This window comes from Diadema setosum, chromosome 10 (genome assembly GCF_964275005.1).
Source record: "Diadema setosum chromosome 10, eeDiaSeto1, whole genome shotgun sequence".
NCBI classification, from domain to species: domain Eukaryota; kingdom Metazoa; phylum Echinodermata; class Echinoidea; order Diadematoida; family Diadematidae; genus Diadema; species Diadema setosum.
The window spans coordinates 36,033,542-36,054,122 of record NC_092694.1 but is presented as its reverse complement, the minus strand read 5'-3'; the positions used below and the strand labels follow the sequence as shown (position 1 = coordinate 36,054,122).

General features: G+C 37.8%; 1 protein-coding gene across 4 annotated transcripts in view; it reads left to right on the top strand.

Moving 5' to 3' along the window:
* The window catches only part of LOC140234138 (uncharacterized), a 156,183-nt gene that overhangs the window by 88,680 nt on the left and 46,922 nt on the right, over positions 1-20,581 (top strand). For 3 of the 4 annotated variants that reach the window (XM_072314210.1, XM_072314212.1, XM_072314211.1), the window contains one exon: positions 20,146-20,258. The exons of the other annotated variant lie outside the window; for it this stretch is intronic. In XM_072314210.1, coding sequence (XP_072170311.1) covers positions 20,146-20,258 — 113 coding nt within the window. The remainder of the gene's footprint in view (positions 1-20,145; positions 20,259-20,581) is intronic. 4 annotated transcript variants of the gene reach the window in all.

Sequence of the window (20,581 nt, the reverse complement as noted above, 5' to 3'; positions counted from 1 at the left end):
CGCCGTCCGCACACCTCGAACTCGCTCTCCGCGACCCATCAGTAGCCCACTTTCGTGGCTGCGAGCTTTTAGCCGTGTTTCTGTGTCCTCCAGAAAACAGACTCACCTGATGTGTGTGCATGCTCTGTTTGTCGGCGGCGAATGTTTGATAGGGGGGACGAGGGACCCTGAAAGTGCAGGTAATCGTGCAAAACCGTCGGCTTTTGGGGAAAGGGGTCGAGTAGTAAAGAGAGTAGTATTGTCTGACAGATTTGCTTACATTGAGAGCTTCAAGAATCAAATGTACAGACATACAAATAAAGAAGAAAGCATTTTGCATGGGTGTGCAGTGGATTTAGTTATGAATGGACTTCTGCATTAGGTGATTCATTTTACAGGCTTTTTTTTTGTTTTCAGTGATCTTTTTATTAATTCCATTTCCTTTGAGAATATAACAATTCAAAAAAAAAAAATACACACATTCTACATAACATCTGTCATAAATCATGTAGATATTCCTCAAGTTATGAGACATAATCCATAATCGATAAAACAAGAATAATCATTCAATTCATTTTAAGGCAGAAATCAAACAGAAGAGAAGAAATAGAATGAATTATCCGATCATTCCTTTTTAACTACAAAACAAACAAGCAGAATTCATATATGCAATTGTGAGCAATTTAGCCAAACACTAAAAAAAAAAACAGGAAATGAAATTTCTATTATATATCAAAAAGAACAATGACAACAACAATAACACAAACCACCCTCATTCCCACCTTTCCACCATACCCAACCCTCAAACTACCCTCAAACTACTCAAACCAACCCTCAAACTACTCATACATTACTTTAACACTTTTACTTCTTACATTAATTTAACACACACACACACACACACACACACACACACACACACACACACACACACAAATCTGAACAATCAGAGGGGTACGATAGGGGTCATGCTTGAATCAACAGTGTTATCACCTCTACATATCACAATGTGATTCAGTAATGTGATATTTGCTTCTTTGTTGTTGTTTTTCCCTCTTGATGTTTTTAGACCATCATCTTCATGTTTACTCAGTTCCAATATCCCATACACGTGCTCTACTCGAAAATATTGTTTGACTTACAATCTCACTTTTGCACCTGGAAAAGATTTTAGGAGAAAGAGGAAGATGAAAAGAAAATCTGAAAAAGCCCCCATCAAAAAGAAATGCACAAATTAGGGGTTTTGTTTGCACTCATTATGTCAACTCATCTTGTGACCCTACGGCAAGTGCATTGTTGCAGGAAACCTCATTTGATTGATTTTGCTGTATTAATGATATTTCTGCACAATCTACCTTTAACATATGTTAACAGATGTTTAATATCACTTATCTTTTTTGGATGATATGCTGAGCATCAAAACATTACATCTTCAAGTAAAAGAAAAGTTATAGCATTGTCCTAAAGTTTAATAAAAATGTAACTTCAAAATAAAAGATTGGGTTGGTATGTTGATCTAAACTTTGATGCATGCTACCTACATGCAACATATTGCAAGGACAACTGCCTTTACAGTTGCCTTTTCAGAAACACAATCTTTTTCATTATCTCAAAAAATAATTATTATTATATTTTACTTAATGCTGAATAAACAAAGGTGATTATCTTGGAAAAGCTTGGATCATGGATAAATGTGGAAAAAATATTAATATTATTAGAAGAAAACAGTCTTTAAAACCTAGATTCACAATCTTAAAAAGAAAGAAAGAGGGAAAGACGCAAAGAAGGAATGAATTGTAACATTGATGATGATGATGAAAATAATAATAATAATAATAATAATGATAATAATAATAATAATAATAATAATAATAATAATAATAATAATAATAATAATAATAATGATAATAATAATAATAATAATAATAATAATAATAATAATAATAATAATAATAATAATAATGATAATAATAATAATAATAATAATAATAATAATAATAATAATAATAATAATAATAATAATAATAATAATGATAATAATAATGATAATAATAATGTTTATAGATATTTAATATTATCTGATAAGAAATACCATAGCTTTGGAGAAAGCATATTTTCTCTTTGATGTTCATCAGTCTGTAACCCCAGCATGCAATCAACGTAGAATTCCTTCTTTGCTGGCCAAAAAAAAAGGGGGCAAACTAATTCCATTTTTTTGTGTGTGTGTGCACATGTGTCTCTTTCTGAGCATGATTTCTGGATTTCACTAGCTAGCCAGAGCACCACACAGATGTTTGGACTGATGTCAAATTATCCAGCTAAGGCACCTGTTTTTAATCATATTGACATATTTGATCATTTTGAGGGTCAGAGAGAAAAAAAAAAATAAGCAGACTCACATGTTCGCATTTGATCAGATGTTCTAATAATCTAGTTTTTGAAGTGAAGTGAAGTTTCTGTTGCTTTCCTGTGTATGCATGATGATAGTTAAACTTTTCTATGAATAGTTGTCCGTGAGTGTATCAGTCATTTTAATCAGAGCCTTTTAGCCTTTATAGGGAACCATGAAGATTACACTGTAGAAGTGATAGAGGTACAAGACTTGCTTAAGTGCCTGTTTCAATTTTTTCCTTCTTCTGCTATCCATCCTGAGTCCACTTTTGAAGTGCGATTGTACAACTGTAAATGAGATCAGGGAGGTGGGAACTTCCCACCTCCCTGATGAGATGGAGCAAAACCAGTGTATTTGTCGTGTGGTGGATAGGGGATGGTCTCAGAAAGAAATCTCAATTTTGTAGCCCAAAATTATAGCTAATAGCTTTGACAGATCACTGCTATACATGTTAATATATTCATGGTCACTGTGATTCAGTCTGGTCACAATCGTAAAGATCTTGTTTGCTTAAAAAAAAAATATATAAGCCCCAATGTAATTTGTAGAGCGCAGTGTGGATTCCCCTCAAGATCTATTAATACATACAATATCAAATTGACAAAGTGACAATGGCGTTGCACTACTGAACTCTTCTACATTTTGGTTGACCGCCAATCATAATAAATGGCTATTACTACTACTGTTACTACAGCCAGGACTTTTTCATGCCGAATGCTGGCATAACTTCTCTGGCTCGCTATCTCGAAGGTCGTCCAGAGAGCGCTTTCATTCATCGAGCGAGTTGAGTTGAGGCGGATGGCGATGCGCGCCGTGCCAAGACCCGGGCTCGGATCCACACTCTCGAATTTACTCCGAGCTGAACGGATTCCAGATTTGTAAATCGTGTGTGTGCACCGGGCCAAAAGCTAGTCCAAGTTCGGCGGCTATTTTTGGAATGCTGGATATATTTTTCTTGGCTGGGGCCCCAGCTATTTTGATTGGATGCAGAGGTCAAAAGCGTATTTCGCAGGATGTTGGGAGCAAGCTGGTCAGGTTTCAGGCTGAAAGTGCAGCAAGCATGACCAAGCGCCCTCTTGTGTTGAATCTCGAACATTATCCTGCCTATGCACACAAGTGCAACCTAAGTGCACTAATTTACAATGTAAGCAGGGCAGGCAAAAACTTACTTCAGTATTCTGTAGAAAAGGGGGTAGGGGAGGAACCACTGGTCAAGAGATGCCCACAGGTCAGTTCCATGCCAATGTCCATTACCCAATTCACTTCCTGACCATGTACAATCTACACAATGTAGATTTGTATACTATATGCAATGTACTATCATAAAGTAAATCAGTAAGGAATAAAAAAAAAAGAGAAAATGCATCGTTGGGAGAGGTAGAGCCAGAAGGAGACAATTCATGGTCAGCTCATTATATTGCAAAAGTGAAAGTCCTTCTGCCGCCAGTGTGGGAATTATTGTGGAATGAGTTTCATTCATTATTGCCACATACCATGCAATCAATAAAAAAAGAACTTAAGTATAGGACTAATGATAAAGATCTCTTAATGCATTTTTGTTCCTTTTCCACACAGAAATGAAATGCTTACCTTTGTTAAGATTTGGGATGTCATATTTTTCCACCATTGTTAATCATGTACAGGGAAACTGTATTATAAAAAAAAGGACCTAAAGCCCATAAAATCACCTTGTCGTATCAGAGTTTTCACTATATGAGGGTACAAAAACAAGGGAATATGAAGAATCGGGGCCTGCAAAATGACCTTGGTAAAAGAAGATTTTGTTATCCAACCTCTTCATAAAGATGTTCCGCTGTACCTAATGTTGTTTTTTTATCTATTCATAAGGTTGTCATTTGCTTGGCCTTGTGGGAAGCGGGTAACCAAGGCAGCTACCGTGGCATGAAGATGACAGGGTGTGCACATCAGGGGTCGCACTTAACTTTTTTTTTTTTACTAGCCAGGCGGACTACTTAGAATCAATTTTAACACTGAAGCAATATTTTGGCTAGCCAGACGGACTAGTAACTTCAGAATTTTATGATTTTTAGCTAGTCCGACGTGATTTTGGGTGGCCAATGGCCAGCGGACCATTGCTAATTTCGAACCCTGCACATTGTCATGGAAACTATCATTTAATGCGGGTGATACATCGCCATGGAAACTGTCATGTGATTAGAGTGATACATAGCTAAATTCTACTGTGTGATCAGTGCTATGAAGTATGCATGAGAATTTAAAGCCCATTGCTAAGTTTTCCAGATATGAAAAAACAGGGCCCATATTATTAAGTGCTTCAAAAAGTAGTTCTAAAATGTGAGTTAGAGATAAATCTAACCAACATGTACAGCGTAAATGTTAAGTATTGTTGATTAAAATATGATAAATACTTATGTTTCTAGAATAAACCATCACAATGACAGTTTTAGTGAGCTAATTAGTGATATTTCCTTACATTTGCAGCTTTTACAAAGTTTTTATACAGTACTATATTTTGGGATACAATTGAACTATACATAAATATGCATCAAATGTGATAATTTGAACTTTTCTTTTTAGTACTGTTCCCAATGTTAGATAGTGGTTTAAGCCATAAATGCTATGTTATGCTTTAATATTTCAATATAAGTCAAACGCATACATTCTTTTGTAATTTTTGACAGCTTTTTGAATGTTATTGTTAAAGCCGTGCCCAGGATTTAGCTGACAGTGAGAATATCATGTCAGATTCGTGGAAATCTATTCTGAGTGTGTGCAAATTAGTTCATCTTGCCTTTAAAACGACCCTCTTTGTACCAAGCTTGGCATGGGAGCCTAGCTGATTCACAACTCAACCTGCTGACTCAGAAAACACTGCTGATCTACCCTTTGTGATATCTCCCGTTTGGATAGACAATGGCCTTTGTCAAAGGAGATGACACTTAACTGACTAAAAGTTTGGCCTTGCTTCTTTTTTCCAACCAAACCCAATATATTCAGCTTTTTGTCGTTGTTGGGATTGGGATTTTTTTTTATCTCACCCAGCACATGTGTCTTGAAAAAGACCTTGCTTCTCAAAATTGCACTGGGATGGTGGCCAAGGCGCAGCTTCCCACTTCTCACGCTATCCTTTGCTGCACATCAGAAGGTGAGCAGATGACATCGAGAAAGGACCTAGGATAGACAGAACGAAAGAAACCCAACTTTTTTTTTTTCCCCTGTCTACAGGATAGATTTAGGAGGGGAGGTTGGGGTGGTGCGGGGTAGGCAGAGATCGAGTATGAAGGGGTAGGTATTATGAACTTTTGTAAAATATTGGAGAAGGCTTCATTAGAATGTATTATATGGTCACTGTCAACAACTGCTTTGTACCCAAGGACATGGTTAATATTTCTATATTTAGGTTTGAGTATATTCTACTCTGTAATCCTTGATGTGATTTTATGTGCATACATGTATGTTGAAGTTCATGGTAGTCAAGCATTCATTGGCCTCAAAAGAATATATATATATTTTTTTAATGTAATCATCTTCAGAATTGATAAATAGGTCAACTGTTATAGGAAAGGGTATCATCCATGTCAATTTCTTCACAGTGTGGGTATAAATATACACAGCAGGGCACATTATCTTCCAACATCGATATGAGTGTGTGGGCCTAGGCGAGGTGGTTTAATGACAAAAGCCTTGTAAGGTGGAAAAGCATTGGGGGAAAAAAAAGAGTGGTGAATGAATGGTATTCAATACTACATACTTGCCAACTAGTAAGATTTTATCAGATTCAGTAAGATTTTTTGCATTAAAAATAGCAAAATCAGATTTTCTGTCAGAGAAATCAGATTTTAAAAAAATATTTAGATATACCTTTCATGTGTATTTTCTGAAGATTTGCGGAAAGTAAGATTTTTAACTTCGTTTGCATATAAAATAAGATTTTTGCAATCCACGAGTAAGATATTTCATCTTGAAATGTTGGCAGGTATGAATACTATGGCAAAGTGTGAGTGCACCTACAGTCATGTGCTTTTTGTGAGTTCACTTTAATATGACAACGTAAATAATTCATGAGAGCACTGATGTGCTTTGTTGAATGGGATGCTTAACCAAGGTTATCTACACCTGATATGAAGTTGCCGTTGCATGACAAAATTACCGCGCAGAAGACAGTGCTGGGAAATCAACATTTGCAGACTCCATCAACTTTTATTTTAGCACAAGTAGTTTTTTTTTTTTTGTGCTTTGCAGTATAAGATGAATTTTGTTTGTTTTTTATTCTGCAGAATTGAATCATAGAATAATATCACATCCATCCAGCAAAATGTTTGCACATTTGTATTTCAGTGGTGGTTTCGTGTCATGCGAAATGTATAAAAATTTCCCACGCCACAAAAATTTCCACTTTTACAGCACAGGAAAGATGGCAGAGAATTATACCTGCATCTTACAATGATCTGAAGTCTCCACTCTCATGTAAATTATAATTAACATAGGAGAAAAAAAAGAAAATGATGATGAAGAATGTTTATTAGGAATAGACATAAATCTTTTTGGGAGATGTGTTGTCACTTTTATGGTTTAAGAAGTGATGTGACTGAACTGTAATCCCCTAAGCATAGAAGTGCCAATGCTACAAAAACTATACATAATTTGTATGAACACAAAGTATACCTTGCTTTAGAGATTGCGTAGATTAAAAGATAATATATGATGTCACAACCACTTACCTTCTATTCGACCGATCAATGAATTGATAGAACTGAACTCTACTGATTGTTCCTGTCAGCCTCATCTCCCCCCGACACACGCCCTTAGTCCATCCAGGGAGGTTTTGTCTCACCTCCCCGGTCCATCCCCCCTTTTTTGTCTCCTCCCCTCCCCATCGCCGTGCTCTCGAATGGCCTAGACCGTTGGTGGTGGTGCATGGCTGTGCAAGTGAATTGCACCAAATGAAATCAGTGGCAACGGAGTCAACCTGTATCGCTTCCCCAGACCCGGCCATAATAGCTTCTCGACCTGGTGTCATTAATTTACATCATGGATGGAAGAAAATCAGAGAGAGAGAGAGAGAGAGAAGAGATAGAGAGAGATATACATAAAGAGAGAGATAGAGATAGATAGAGAGATAGAGATAGATAGATAGAGAGAGAGAGATGGAGATAGAGATAGAGAGAGATAGAGATAGATAGAGATAGATAGAGAGATGGAGATAGAAAGAGAGATAGAGATAGATAGAGAGATAGAGATAGATAGAGAGAGAGATGGAGATAGAGATAGAGAGAGATAGAGATAGATAGAGATAGATAGAGAGATAGAGATAGATAGAGAGATGGAGATAGATAGAGAGAGAGAGAGATAGATACAGAGATAGAGATAGACAGCGAGATAGAGATGGAGAGATAGAGAGAGAGAGAGAGAGAGAGATAGATGGAGAGAGGGAGGCAGATAGTAGGGGAGAGTGACAGAGGTGGAAGAGAGGGAGATAGAGAGGGGGAGAAGAAGAGATGGAGGAGAGATGTGTTGGGCTAGAAGGTTACCTGAGATGTGTAGGAGCATCTCTCACAAGATGGGTCTATTAAGATTCCCATCTGTCGTACTACGAGATGGCAGTCCTCGCTCATACTGGATAAACTTTAATAGGAGGAGAGAGATAACGCCAGCACACATGTGGATACGACGCGGATCTAAACCCGGACAAGTTTGTCTGTCCTGATCGGTTCGAACGGCCACAAGTATCGAGGCTGGGACAGAAAACGAAACAGAAGCATCCTGTAAGTATTTGGGGTTTTCTGAACGGAGTCATTGGTGCTAATTTGGCACTCTGGAGAAGCTACTAGTGTCCAAGAATCATTAAGTATAAGAAGGATGAGTTACTCTCTGCAAATTAACTCAAGTGTGCAATTACTGGAGCATCCCCCAAAACATGGCCCTCCTCTGTCAGGTTTTGTTGTATGAATCTCATGAGTAACCGTCCAATCAAGGATAAGGGGTAATGAATGTGTGGGATGAGAAAAATTATTAAGAGGCTATGTTTGCATGGTTTGAAGCATACATTTCAGTTTTTGATTTGAAAAATGAGGATATTTTATAAATATTTGTATCATTAGGGAAGATGGATCCATTAATAAAAAACCAGAAATTTTCTCGTGCATGAAACATTCATGAATTTCACGAGAAGCCGCTGTTCGTGAAGGTAAAATGCACGCAAAAGTTTTTGTATGCACATTGCAGTACAGATCTAGTAAACTTGTAATATTTCATGCTCGGCGATTGTTGAAAGTTTCATGCCACGAAGAATGTTGTCGGCTCGAAATTGCGCAAGTTTTGTGCCACGAATGTCATCCGGTGTTACAGTATGCCCTGGATTCAAGCATTGCGTGTTTGGGAATGATGTCTCAGCCATCTGCCCCATCTTACTATAGCACTCACAAGTCTTCAAGGTCTCTCATATTTCTTTTTTTGTTTTTGTTTTTGTTTTTTTTTTTGGGGGGGGGGGAGGGAGTTACCAGCCCCAGCTAGAAATAAAAACCACATACAATGCAGCTCAAACATTGTTCAACCCATAACAGTTGTCAAATGTTTTCTTGATTTTTTGTATACTTTTTTCTTTCATGCTGGTATTTTTTTTTGTATGTGTGTGTGCTTTTTACTTTTTTAGTGCCTTGCACTTTCATGACATGAAGACTTGGAGGTTGTTGCACTGATTTTTACATTTATTTTCAGATGTCCCTTGCGATGAGTAACATTTAATGCTCTTAGGAAAACTTGCCAAGTTTCTTTTTTTTTTTCATGTGATCTACCTGATGTTAAGAGTAATAAAATGCAACATTGACACATCCTGAAATACTTCGGGCAGGCTCCCACGGCTGTGACTGTTGCAGGCATTGTCGAGGACTGAATCTTAGGAGCCCAAAAATTTTTGACAGACATGTAAGATTGCTGATTTGCTGATTGGGAATAGTCACGTAATGCTTTCATGAGCCTAGCCTTTTTTTCTTTTCTTTTTTTGTTCATCTTCCATCTTCTTGCCAGAAATGTGATCAAGGTTTTTCATTACTCTTTTTTTTTTTGTCTTTTGTGGGTTAATATTTCACTTTTTTTATATAACCCAAAGATGCGCGTCACAGAAATATGAATCATCGCATCTCAGTCTGTCAGAACAAATCTTACAGATACGATGTGTAACAATAAGTGACTAATTGGCTGTTATTCTTGTCTCGCTCCAAATGAGAAGTGCTAATATTGCTGACATCCACAAGTAGGTGGCAATTTTGACTGGAATATGTGTGCCAAATCTTAATTGTCCTCAATGACAAAAGTTTGTCACACATATCATAAGTTATGTTCAGGCAGTGATCCTTAAAGGCATAATTACCGTTTGCAGATGAAACATAAACCCAGCATTAGTGCTTTAAAATAGTTCTAAAATGTGAGTTAGAGATAGAAACAACCACTGTAAAAAAAAAAATGAATTCGTATAATTGATGTTGAGTATTGTTAAGTACACAAAACAATAGTTATAATAAAAATGTTTTCGGACTAAACCCTGTACAGTTATGGTTTATTGAGAAAAATATGATATCTCCTTATACTTTAGGCTTTATTGCAAAAATTTCATATGGTAAGATGTTTTGTGATACATCATGTACAATAGACCTACACATATGCATCAATGTGATATCTTGAACATTTTTAAAATCACTACTCCCAAAGGTAAACAGAATCTTTAACTTTGAGGATAATTATAAGTATGGGACACCAAGTGTTGCATGTTTGTTTGTTTTGTTTTGTTTTTGTTTTTTCATCGCAGAATTGTCTTTTCATTGACTGGTGACAATGTCAATTTCGTTAATGAAATGACAATTTTGTGATGAAGTTGCTATTTCGTTGACAATTTTTTTGTGTCATTGACAAAATTGTTGTTTCATGATGAAATTGATGTCTCTTGTTTATAATGAAAAAATTTCGTGATGAAAGAGACCATGCAACACATGGTGCCCCATACTTAACTACGAGCTTATCCTTGAAGTTTAGCTTATAAATCCTCAAAGTTAAGGATTACCAACCGTCTGAATGTAACTATATATTCATGTGAGTCATGACATTTGATTCTTTCTTTCTGTCCTGGTAATTAGCTCTCAAATTTTTCTCGCATTTACAGAAAATTAATATTCATGAGGAGTAACCTGCTTGTTGGTATTCTCCTCCTGCTTGTTGATAGCTGTATAGTGCATTGACCGTCTTGTCAGGTTGAGGATTTGTTATATCATTCATCAGGTATTCAAACGCTAATCTGCAATTGCATAACAGTGTGTGGAGGCAGTAGTCACCATTGATGAGATTCTTGGGATTATTGCGTTGAGCTTTTCTCTAGCAGTGACCAGAACCTCTTGAGACTTCAAGTGGTTATTACCAAAAAGAGTGTTTGACTGCTACATATCATGATCAAATAACTATATTTCCATCATTTCAAAAAGTTAATTGAGGCAGTGACTCACACATTTTATATCACATATGTAGGGAATAAAATCCAAAGGATAATTGTCAACTAACTGTCAAATAGTCAGCTATTATAAATCGCATCCTCCACCCTTCCATTTGAGAAAGCAATGACAGTAATAATGGTAAGTAGTAGAAGTGTTAGCAATTAGTAGTAGTAAGAGGAGGAGTAGTAGTCATAGTAGTAGTAGTAGTAGTAGTAGCAGTAGTTGTAGTAGTAGTAGTAGTAGTAGTAGTAGTAGTAGTAGTAGTAGTAGTAGTAGTAGTAGTAGTAGTAGTAGTAGTAGTAGTGTCAAATAGTTGGAGTAGCAGTGGTAATTATCATCGTGATAATAGAATTACAGCGACTGTGAAACTGATAATTTCAAAGATAATAATAATGATGATAATAATTTTGATTTAAACACAACAAAGATTGATACAAAAAAAAAAAATACAGATGAAATATAGTTTCTGAATGTATATCCTGGACCAATAATATCAGATGGCCCTTCTTCTAATGTTCATGAAAAGCCTAACAGTAGAGGGGTAGAATGCTGATTTTCTTTTTCTAAATGACTGTTAATCAAATTCAGCTACAGGTTTATCACCAGGGTTTGACTCTCCAGTTGTGACGAGTATTTTTCTGTAATAAGTCACCCAAATTTGCCCCAGTTAGGACCAGTAATTTCAATACATTTGTGAGAATTAAAGAAAGAAAGAAAAGAGCTGGAATACCCCTGTGATCATGATTAAAACACCTAATTGACTCCCTGCCTCATTAAATCTGCTGGCCAGTGCAACCAAGTGAAGTAAGGAGTGATTGATTAAACACCCCAGTCAGCATTTACAATGTCGTGAGACTCCATCAATAACAACAACAAAGGAACACAAATCAGTGAGATGAATAAGAAACCTCTTATTTTTACATACATTTGCATTGCATTTGCATCAATTTGCATTGCAAATACATCACCTTTACCTCATTTCAATTGTTACATGGCTAATTATACTGCTCTTTGACTTGCACAGGCCAGCAAATTGCCAAAGTGAAGAGTCACCCAGAACAGATGTGAACTGTTCATGACTTGTTACACTAGAGACGCGAGTGGAGTGTAGAGTGAAGTGATGTGGGATGGGGGGGGGGGGGGGGGGATGGGGGAGGGGTTCCTGCCCCCCCCCCCCCCAGCTTGCCGATTCCCCTGTCACATTCCTCAGGATGACTTATTTCACTAGCAAGATGACATGATGGTTATCCCAGTAGGTGTCATGATGGCTGCTAATGTGTCAGCACCTCTTTGTGCACTCATGTGTGTGTATAAACTGCTTTATGTGTATGTTGGGGGGGGGGGGGGGGGGAGGGGGGAGGAGGAGATATAACCTTTGACCTACAGATGAGTTGGTGTAATTACTTGCAGAGGTACTTCAATATGCTTAACGTTGTCACCTAGCTACCAGTTGTATGTGCAACAACCTGAAGTGTGATACGATGCTGTGTTTACTTTGATAAGAAATGAGTGAGAAAAACATTTTTTCCAACCACCAACCCCATGCCCCCCTAGCCCCACCACCTGCCCCCCTGAGCTCAATCCCGCCCTCGTAGAAATCAATGTTGTCCATCCGTCGCTCGTGTGATAAAGGGCCTATACCAATCCTGTGTCATAGATTTTCTGTCCTTCAATGGCAAGTAATTTCACAGAGTAGTGTCAAGCTGTGATGGTAGAAAAGTGTATCCTCAGAGGTGAGGTTAATTGTTTTCAGCCATGGTTTGAATCCAAGCCCTTGGACAACAATAAAGATAAACTCACAGCGCATTATATACTCCCATCATGTTCTTATTATGTGTTAGGGTGGGATCAGTAATTCAGCGGACCTTTAGCAAACCTTGGTAACAGTTTCTGACTAATAATTTTATGTAATTTTTTTTATGTTGTTGTTTCAATATTATATATTGCTGTATTTTGATTTGATATTTTACCATATTAATGCGCTTAGAAATGTCGGTATTAAGTGCTACATTGTATATAAGTGTTATCTCCTATCATTATTGTGATAATGATGATGATAGTGATGATGATGATGATGATTAAATCTCTGCTTCGGCAAGTTAACATATATTTATTCAAATATTGCAATATTTCACCTTGAAGCTAATCTAAAAGAAGAGCAAAGAAAGGTGTCACTCCAAAAACAAAATATTCTCATATTTCCTCATTGTTTGATGATGTGACTTTCAAGATCGAGTTAAACATAGTATTAAACATGCCACTAGTAGCAAGCTTTTGTTGGCTGTAAAATCTAAACAATTTTCAAGGGTTGAGTGTTAATTCCCCCCCCAAAAAAAAAAAAAAATAAAAAATATATATATATATATATAGGGTTCTGTTTCAATAGGATTGTCCACAAATATTGTTCCTAAAGATGCTCCTTCAAAGAGCATTTTACACTTGCAGATGTCAAGGACTTTGAGATCATTAAGAGATAATCAGCATCATATTATAGTTCTAAATCTTCTCAACTGGCTTTCAAAAAGAAGAAGAGAGAAAAAAAAAAACAACAAACACAGTGTTCCCCTGTCTTAATGAAATGTTGATTGGCACTTCACACATGTAATGTGGACACATCACTGCAGTGAGGTTTGGAGTGGAGCGCTCCTCTGAAAGATCACCGACATTTGTCATCCTTTGTCACCGACGACGGACGAACGTCCAGCGGTACTCAGCGATGATTCACGACAGGTGTATGGCGTTACATTTTCTCCCTCGACTCTCTCCCTCACTAATACCCCACCCCTCTCTCCCTCTCTCTCTCCATCTGTCTTTTCTCTTATCCGAACCGAGTACTCACACAGCAATCATATACACTGTATGATACTCGTCTTTCGCCCCCTCTCTTGCTTACTCTACACGTCACACACATAAACACATGCTGCATACTCAGAGTATTATACTGTAAAGCGTGATATATTCCGGCATGAATTTTTCGCGAATTGGAGGCGACAGCCTTTTTTGCGGCATGAAATTTTCGCGAACTGCCACTGGCATTCGATGCATACAGTGTAGACAAGAACTTTCGCGTGCATTTTAATTTCGCGAATCTTGGCGCTCGCGAAATTCGTGATATTAAAATGCACGCGAACATTCCTTGTTTTACGGTGTACTCTACCCTCTCTCTTGTTTTCATATTTAAAATACACAATAACATTTGCGCCCCCCCCCACATACACACACACACATTCACAAATGGAATTACATACATGACTTTCCCTATATTTCAGCACTTTTACACATGCCTGCATTTGATCATGCAAGCACATACATACACACATTCTCTTGATCTTTTTTCCTCCCCACCCCACCGCCATCCCTCCCCCCCCCCCCACCGAGTAATACCAAACTAACTAACACCTCTCTTCTCTGTTTGACACGAGTTCTTTCCTCATGATTTCCTATCATTGACAGCATTTATTTCCCCAGTTATCCTCCCCCTTCCCAATAGCCCCCCCCCCCCCAATCCTGAAGTTTATTGCTTTTAGACTGTTGGAGACTCTACAGTATATGTCCTATAGGGTCCTAGATGTTAACCCTTCCATACTCGGACAGTGATCATCTTAATTGTGGATTTGCCATTACACACTGAGAGAGTGGTATCAAGAAGGTTAGCATGTTAATTAAGTCTGATTGTATTTCCAAGAAACTGGAGCCAACAATGTGTACATTCACACTGGTCAGTTCATACATGTACCAGACATTAAAACTGGTGTATGGAAGGTTCTAATGTAGTAACGGAGAAGTTCCATCATGTTGTACAAGTGCACTCGTGTGCTAAACACACAGTGTGCTGCAATTCTCTTTACATGCACCCTTCACTTTTTGCTCATACAGTTTGGCAGCATGAAAACTCCAAAATTCTCTTGCTGTGGTGTTGTCTTCATTGCCCAATTTCTCGTGGCTCCAGATTCTAATTTGATTCATAGCCATCGGTGATATGCTGCTTTCATTGCACACACAGTGTGTCTTATTTGTGTCTCCTTATACTAAACTAGCATCATATCCTGTATTTACTTGCAGCCAGCCTACTATGGAAAATATTCCAAAGTAGACCATCAAATTATAAGGTTTATATTTTGTCTAGAAATTGCTTTCCAAGTCAAGTGTCTTTATAGATGTTTTGACTGAAAATTCAGTGCCAGTGAAAACCTTTAGAACAATAATTAGGATTTTTGCCACACAGACAATAAACTCACTTGAAGTTTATTTTATGGTGGAGATTGTCCAGCAATATGTATGTTATTGTGTTTTCATAGAAAGGATTCTTTTCATACTTGGAAAGCTGCTTCTGCATATTGTGGAGTATGAACAGTGTGAACACCTCCCCGTGCTTAATGAGGCAGGGTCATGGCATCTCCGCTCACATTGGCAGCGTGGTTCAAGAAGCGGTCAAGATACTTTAGGTGTGATTACATCTAGCATTCAGCCTGTCCAAGTGTGATTCAAGTCGTTACATACGTGGCATCCACAATGACCCCTTGCCCTGTACTATTGATCATTATAAACAGTTCTGAGGGCTATCAGCCATTTTCATGTAGGCCTACAGTATGGGTGTCAACCAATTATGCAAGCATGGTGACATGTAGAATAGAAAGTGTGCATTCTGTACATCAACTTCCAAGCAGTAAGGCTGTGATACTGACATTCAGATGGTCACTGCTTTGCCCTTTAATACTTGCCAAACAACCCTCAAATTTTTGTCGATCATCCATCGTATCAGCTCTGCGAAATTAACCCATTGAGGACGAGTCCGGAGTAGACTCAGGCAGGTGTCTATGGGAAATGTGTGTTGTAGCAAAATCAGTCCGTCCTCAATGGGTTAAAGTCCCTTGTAGGACAGCATGTGTAATAATTGGCCAAATCTTCTACATGCCTAATATTGGTAGTGTGGCTCTTGCAAGAGATGGCGGCATACGATATACGTGTGTTGGATCATTTAACGGACAAGTTCATCCAAGTTTATGTGTACATTGAGTAAATGCAGCAAGACAAGAGGAAAGTATCGGTGAAGTTTGAGGAAAATCGGACAATCTGTTCAAAAGTCATTAATTCTTAACATTTCACTTTGAGTGCCACCATTGTTAGATGAGAAGACTACAACTGTTTGTGACATCACTACAGGACAATGATACAAAGAAAATATAGAGAGAATTCTACAAAATTTCCTCTTTTGTGATGAAAAGTATACTCTCCTCGACCTGTTACTTGCACAATTATTAAAGGGTTATACCATTACCCCTGCCTTCTGAAAGAAGTTCGTATGTACATGTATTAAAGTCAAGTATTTTTATTTTTGTTTTTTGTTTTTTGCTAGAATTATGATTTTTATTTTATATAGTTTTGTATGTATTTTCTTCATATCTTTGTCCTGCTATGACGTCACAAACTGTTGTAGTCTTCTCATCCAGTGATATCGGCATATAAACTTTAAAAATGCATAACCTTTGAATGGATTGTCCGATTGACCTCAACCTTTCACTCATGTGTTCTACTGACATTGCATCATTCACTCAATCCTCTCATGTATTTGGGTGACCTTGTCCTTTAAAAACATCACCAGAGGATAAACATGGAAGTGTCAGCAGAAATCGGACATTTGAGACTGTCCATTTTGATGGGTTCCTGCATCTATCACAAAGATAACCAAATTGATCTGCGGTCACACCGATTGTTGTCATAACTATCCCTGGCCTCATCTTCTTCTATTATTAGATTCACTGGGCAGAGGGATGGAAGTCATAAATCTGCCACACTCATGTTTTCTTGTTTGCGTGGTGTCATTTTGGAGTGTGGAGGTCAATATCTTTAGTCCAAACCCAGATAGGAATACCGACCCACTTTTGTCTTCAGTTTCTGCCCATCCCCCCCCCCCCACCCTTGACCCTTCCCTAGTTTTGTGGTTCCTGATGTCCTGAGCCGCACATTAAAGGGAGCCATCCTTTAAATTGAACAATTACTATGGGCTGTCAAAATCTGTGTCTGTGAGCTACTGTATAACATGATATTCTTGCGGCATGAAATTTTCGCGAATTGGAGCCGACGGCCTTTTTCGGGTCATGAAATTTGTGCCAATTGCCTCTAACATTCAATGCATTTACTGTAGACAAGAACTTTCGCGTGCATTTTAATTTCATGAATCTTGGCTCTCGCGAAATTTGTGACATTAAAATGCATGCAAACATTCCTGGTTTTACAGCATGTAGGTTTAGGTTTAGCCTTTATGTTTAGCTTTCACTCATTGCAACTTAAGTATTGTAAGTCCTGAGTCATAATCTGTATGACTTTATCCATATCATTAAAAAAAACAAACAGAAAGATGTATCTTCTGACTGGCCCTGTTAACCCATTGAGGACAAGTCCCGAGTATACTCGGGCAAGTGTCTGTGGAAAATGCGTGTTGTAGCAAAATCAGCCCATCTTCAATGGGATAATATCTCTATTCATTTCTTAATAATATTAAGAGACAAAATATCATGAATTTCCACTAATACTTTTAGCTGCATAAACCACATGGGTTCATTAGAATTTTGATGAAAATGTACTTGACACTTATGCAATCTCCTGAAAATAAAGACATTGTTAAATATACTAAAGACCTCTGTTATATTCTCTTCTATATTAAAGGCAGCAATAAAAAAAAAATTGTGTCCCCTTGAAATCATATTCTATTTTCATAACTTTTTCTGTCATTTCAAACAAACAACTCCCAACCAGAGCAACCCATCACCCCCCCCCCCCCACACACACACACACGTACACACACAGATTAATTCTTACCTTGTTGCAGTATTCTGTACTGTTTGTTGTTGTTGTTGTTGTTGTTGTTGTTGTTTTGGGGGGGTTTTTTGCCAAAAATAAACTGGAGGTTTCATGTTAAATACTTTTTATCCCCAAATTGTAGTACTTGTACCGAAGACCATTGCAGGAAATCTAAAATACAGTTTTTCCACTGAAGATATGCCTTCCAGCCTTCTGAGTGCTATACTGCTGTTTACAATTTTGGCATCCCCACACACACACTAACACAGAGCAATTTCTTTTTAATCCATTTATAAAATACAGAATTACAGTATGGTAGCATAACATAATTCACTATTCCTCACAGGAATCACCTTACAGAACATATGTAGCAATATCCTACGTGGCAGATGATCATACAAAACATAAACGCTAAAACTTTGATGGATATGATCCCTTATGGGGGAAATGTGCCACTGTGTACGCCCAAAATAGTGCACGTACCATGAAACTGCAATGAGTATGCACCTGCTAGAGCAATTTAACGATCCAGAGCTCCCACTTTTAGAAACGGCAAGGGAAGTAATCGGGCTGGTCGTATTATGTTTCATCCTCCTTGATTTGATATGTGACCCGAACTTGACTTTAGGTCGATGAATTGGTCTGTTACGGTACACTCTACAGCTTGTGTAGATTCGGTGATGTCAGGGTTTCTTCTTCATCTTCTGTATGAGTGCTGTTCTGTATGAGATTTTGGGTTTGTCTGATTCCATATTGATGTCAAATGATTTCATAGTTCCGTCAACATACAACTGTACATTTGTTGGTGACTCATAATTAAACCAAACTAAATCACCAATCACCAACCCCTCCCCCCACAAAGAAAACACTGTACATCGTATGTCAATTGTCATGAAGTGGTAATGAAGAAAAAAGTGACAGCAGTACTACTATTGAAATAACTACTAAGTACTACTACCATCATTACTAGATTGTACAATGTAAATGGTGCTTCCACTACAACTTCTTCCATTAGTACAGTGATGATAGAAGTCATGACATACTCATGATAGGGGTCTAGGGTCTTATCCCCTTGGCAATTACCCTAGACTCTTCCTCTGACCCTAACCTAATCCTAAATCCTGAACCTAAACCTCACCCTAACCCAAGTTCTAACCCTAAACCTAACCCGGAACCTAATCTTTACTCTAGGTCTTATCACTAACTAATTGCCCTGATATGCATAATAGTAATGATAAATTTGTTTGATAATGATGATGAACATGGTCGCTGTTGTAATCATGCTATTAAATCAATGTCACTGATAATACGTAACAATTGTGACAGTAATGATTGACATGGAAAAGAGCTCATCCTCAACTGGTGAAGGGAACAAGTGTGTGGAGATTGATCCGTTGCTGTTTCATGCCGTGCTATAGCATCAAATGATTTCTGCTCAAGGAAAGACTATTGATGCACTGATCTCTCCCGCATCGTTTTGGGATGCTGTTGATGGGGATGCTGTAACATTTGACTCGGAGCTGTGTGACTCTGTGTCAACTGGGAGAAGTCGTGGGGGAGGGGAAAGGTAGAAGGGGGAGGAAGAGGAGAAGGAGATAATTGAGGATACAAGAACAAATTTTTTTTGGGGGGGTTGGTGTGAATGAGTTTAGCTCAATTGAATGTCCTGCAGTACTTGTTCTGAATTGTCGACAGCGTACTTACAATTTTTTTTTTCTACCCATGCAAACAGCTTTACATAACGAAATGACAGTGATGATGAGATGGATCGTGATGATGATAATGATGCTGATGATGATAGTGATGATGATTAGGATGATGATGATAATGATGATGATTAGGATGATGATTATGGTGATGATGGTAATGATGAGGATGATGTTGATGATATGAGTGGAGACATAGAAGAGTTAAATCTAATGAAAATTATACATATTGAACAATGGTGTTTGACTGTGTTTCTGACCATATGTGAGCTTGGTTTTTACTACTTGATTACAGTTTACTTTTTTATACTAAAGGTAAGTAGAAATTACTACAGAATGTTTGTAGTACATTGCATGCACATACACACACAGCTAAAATTGTTTTTTGTATTAAATACATTACAGTGCAATTTTGTTTATGTTGGCAAAATTGATAACTTTAATACTCAATACATATTGGAAAGTGAATTGACCAAATATGAATGACAAATAGAAAATTGTAAGTGATTTAAAATCACTTTTTTTGCTGTAATGTCATGGGAATCATGTCCAATATACATCTTCAGCACATCTAATTATTGTTCTAAAATGTGTATTTGACATCAAACCCCAAGCGCTCGTTTTTTTCAGAGGCCTCCATCTTCCCCATGAATCAGTTCACAATATCAACAGCTGTGTTCAGTTTCTCACCCTTGAACACCAGTGGTCTGTGGTCAGAATTTTCAGCAAACTCTCTTGATATGCAGTAAGTGGACAATATATTTATCTAATTCTTTTCTGTTTTATTTCCCTCTCATCTTTACAGTGCTCGGAGTTTTCGCTCGTAAGCTGATCCAACAGAGGACCCAGTTTGGCCCATTTGTCGCTCCTCGGGTGCCCTACAAGACAGAACCGGACCCCCACAGACTGCTCTACAAGGTAATTACTGAAAAGAGAATCATAACATTCATACCCACACCAGATCTTTCTTCTTCATGCGTATGGATTCCTATTTAAAGGTATTATCAAAGTTCCAACATTTAATAGCTGGACTAGATTTGATTTGTCTTATTCTTCCAACTTCTCGGCCTCCCTGGCAACCGCGATTGGATGGTTAAAGACAGTCTTCCGTGTGGACGACCTAAGCATGCATTGGTACAGTGTATCTCTGGATTTGTACCAATATGCAGCTTCAGATAAGCATCATGGCAGTTGCACAGGTGTTTCAAACAAAGGGTCTTCTTAACTCAGAAAGATCAACC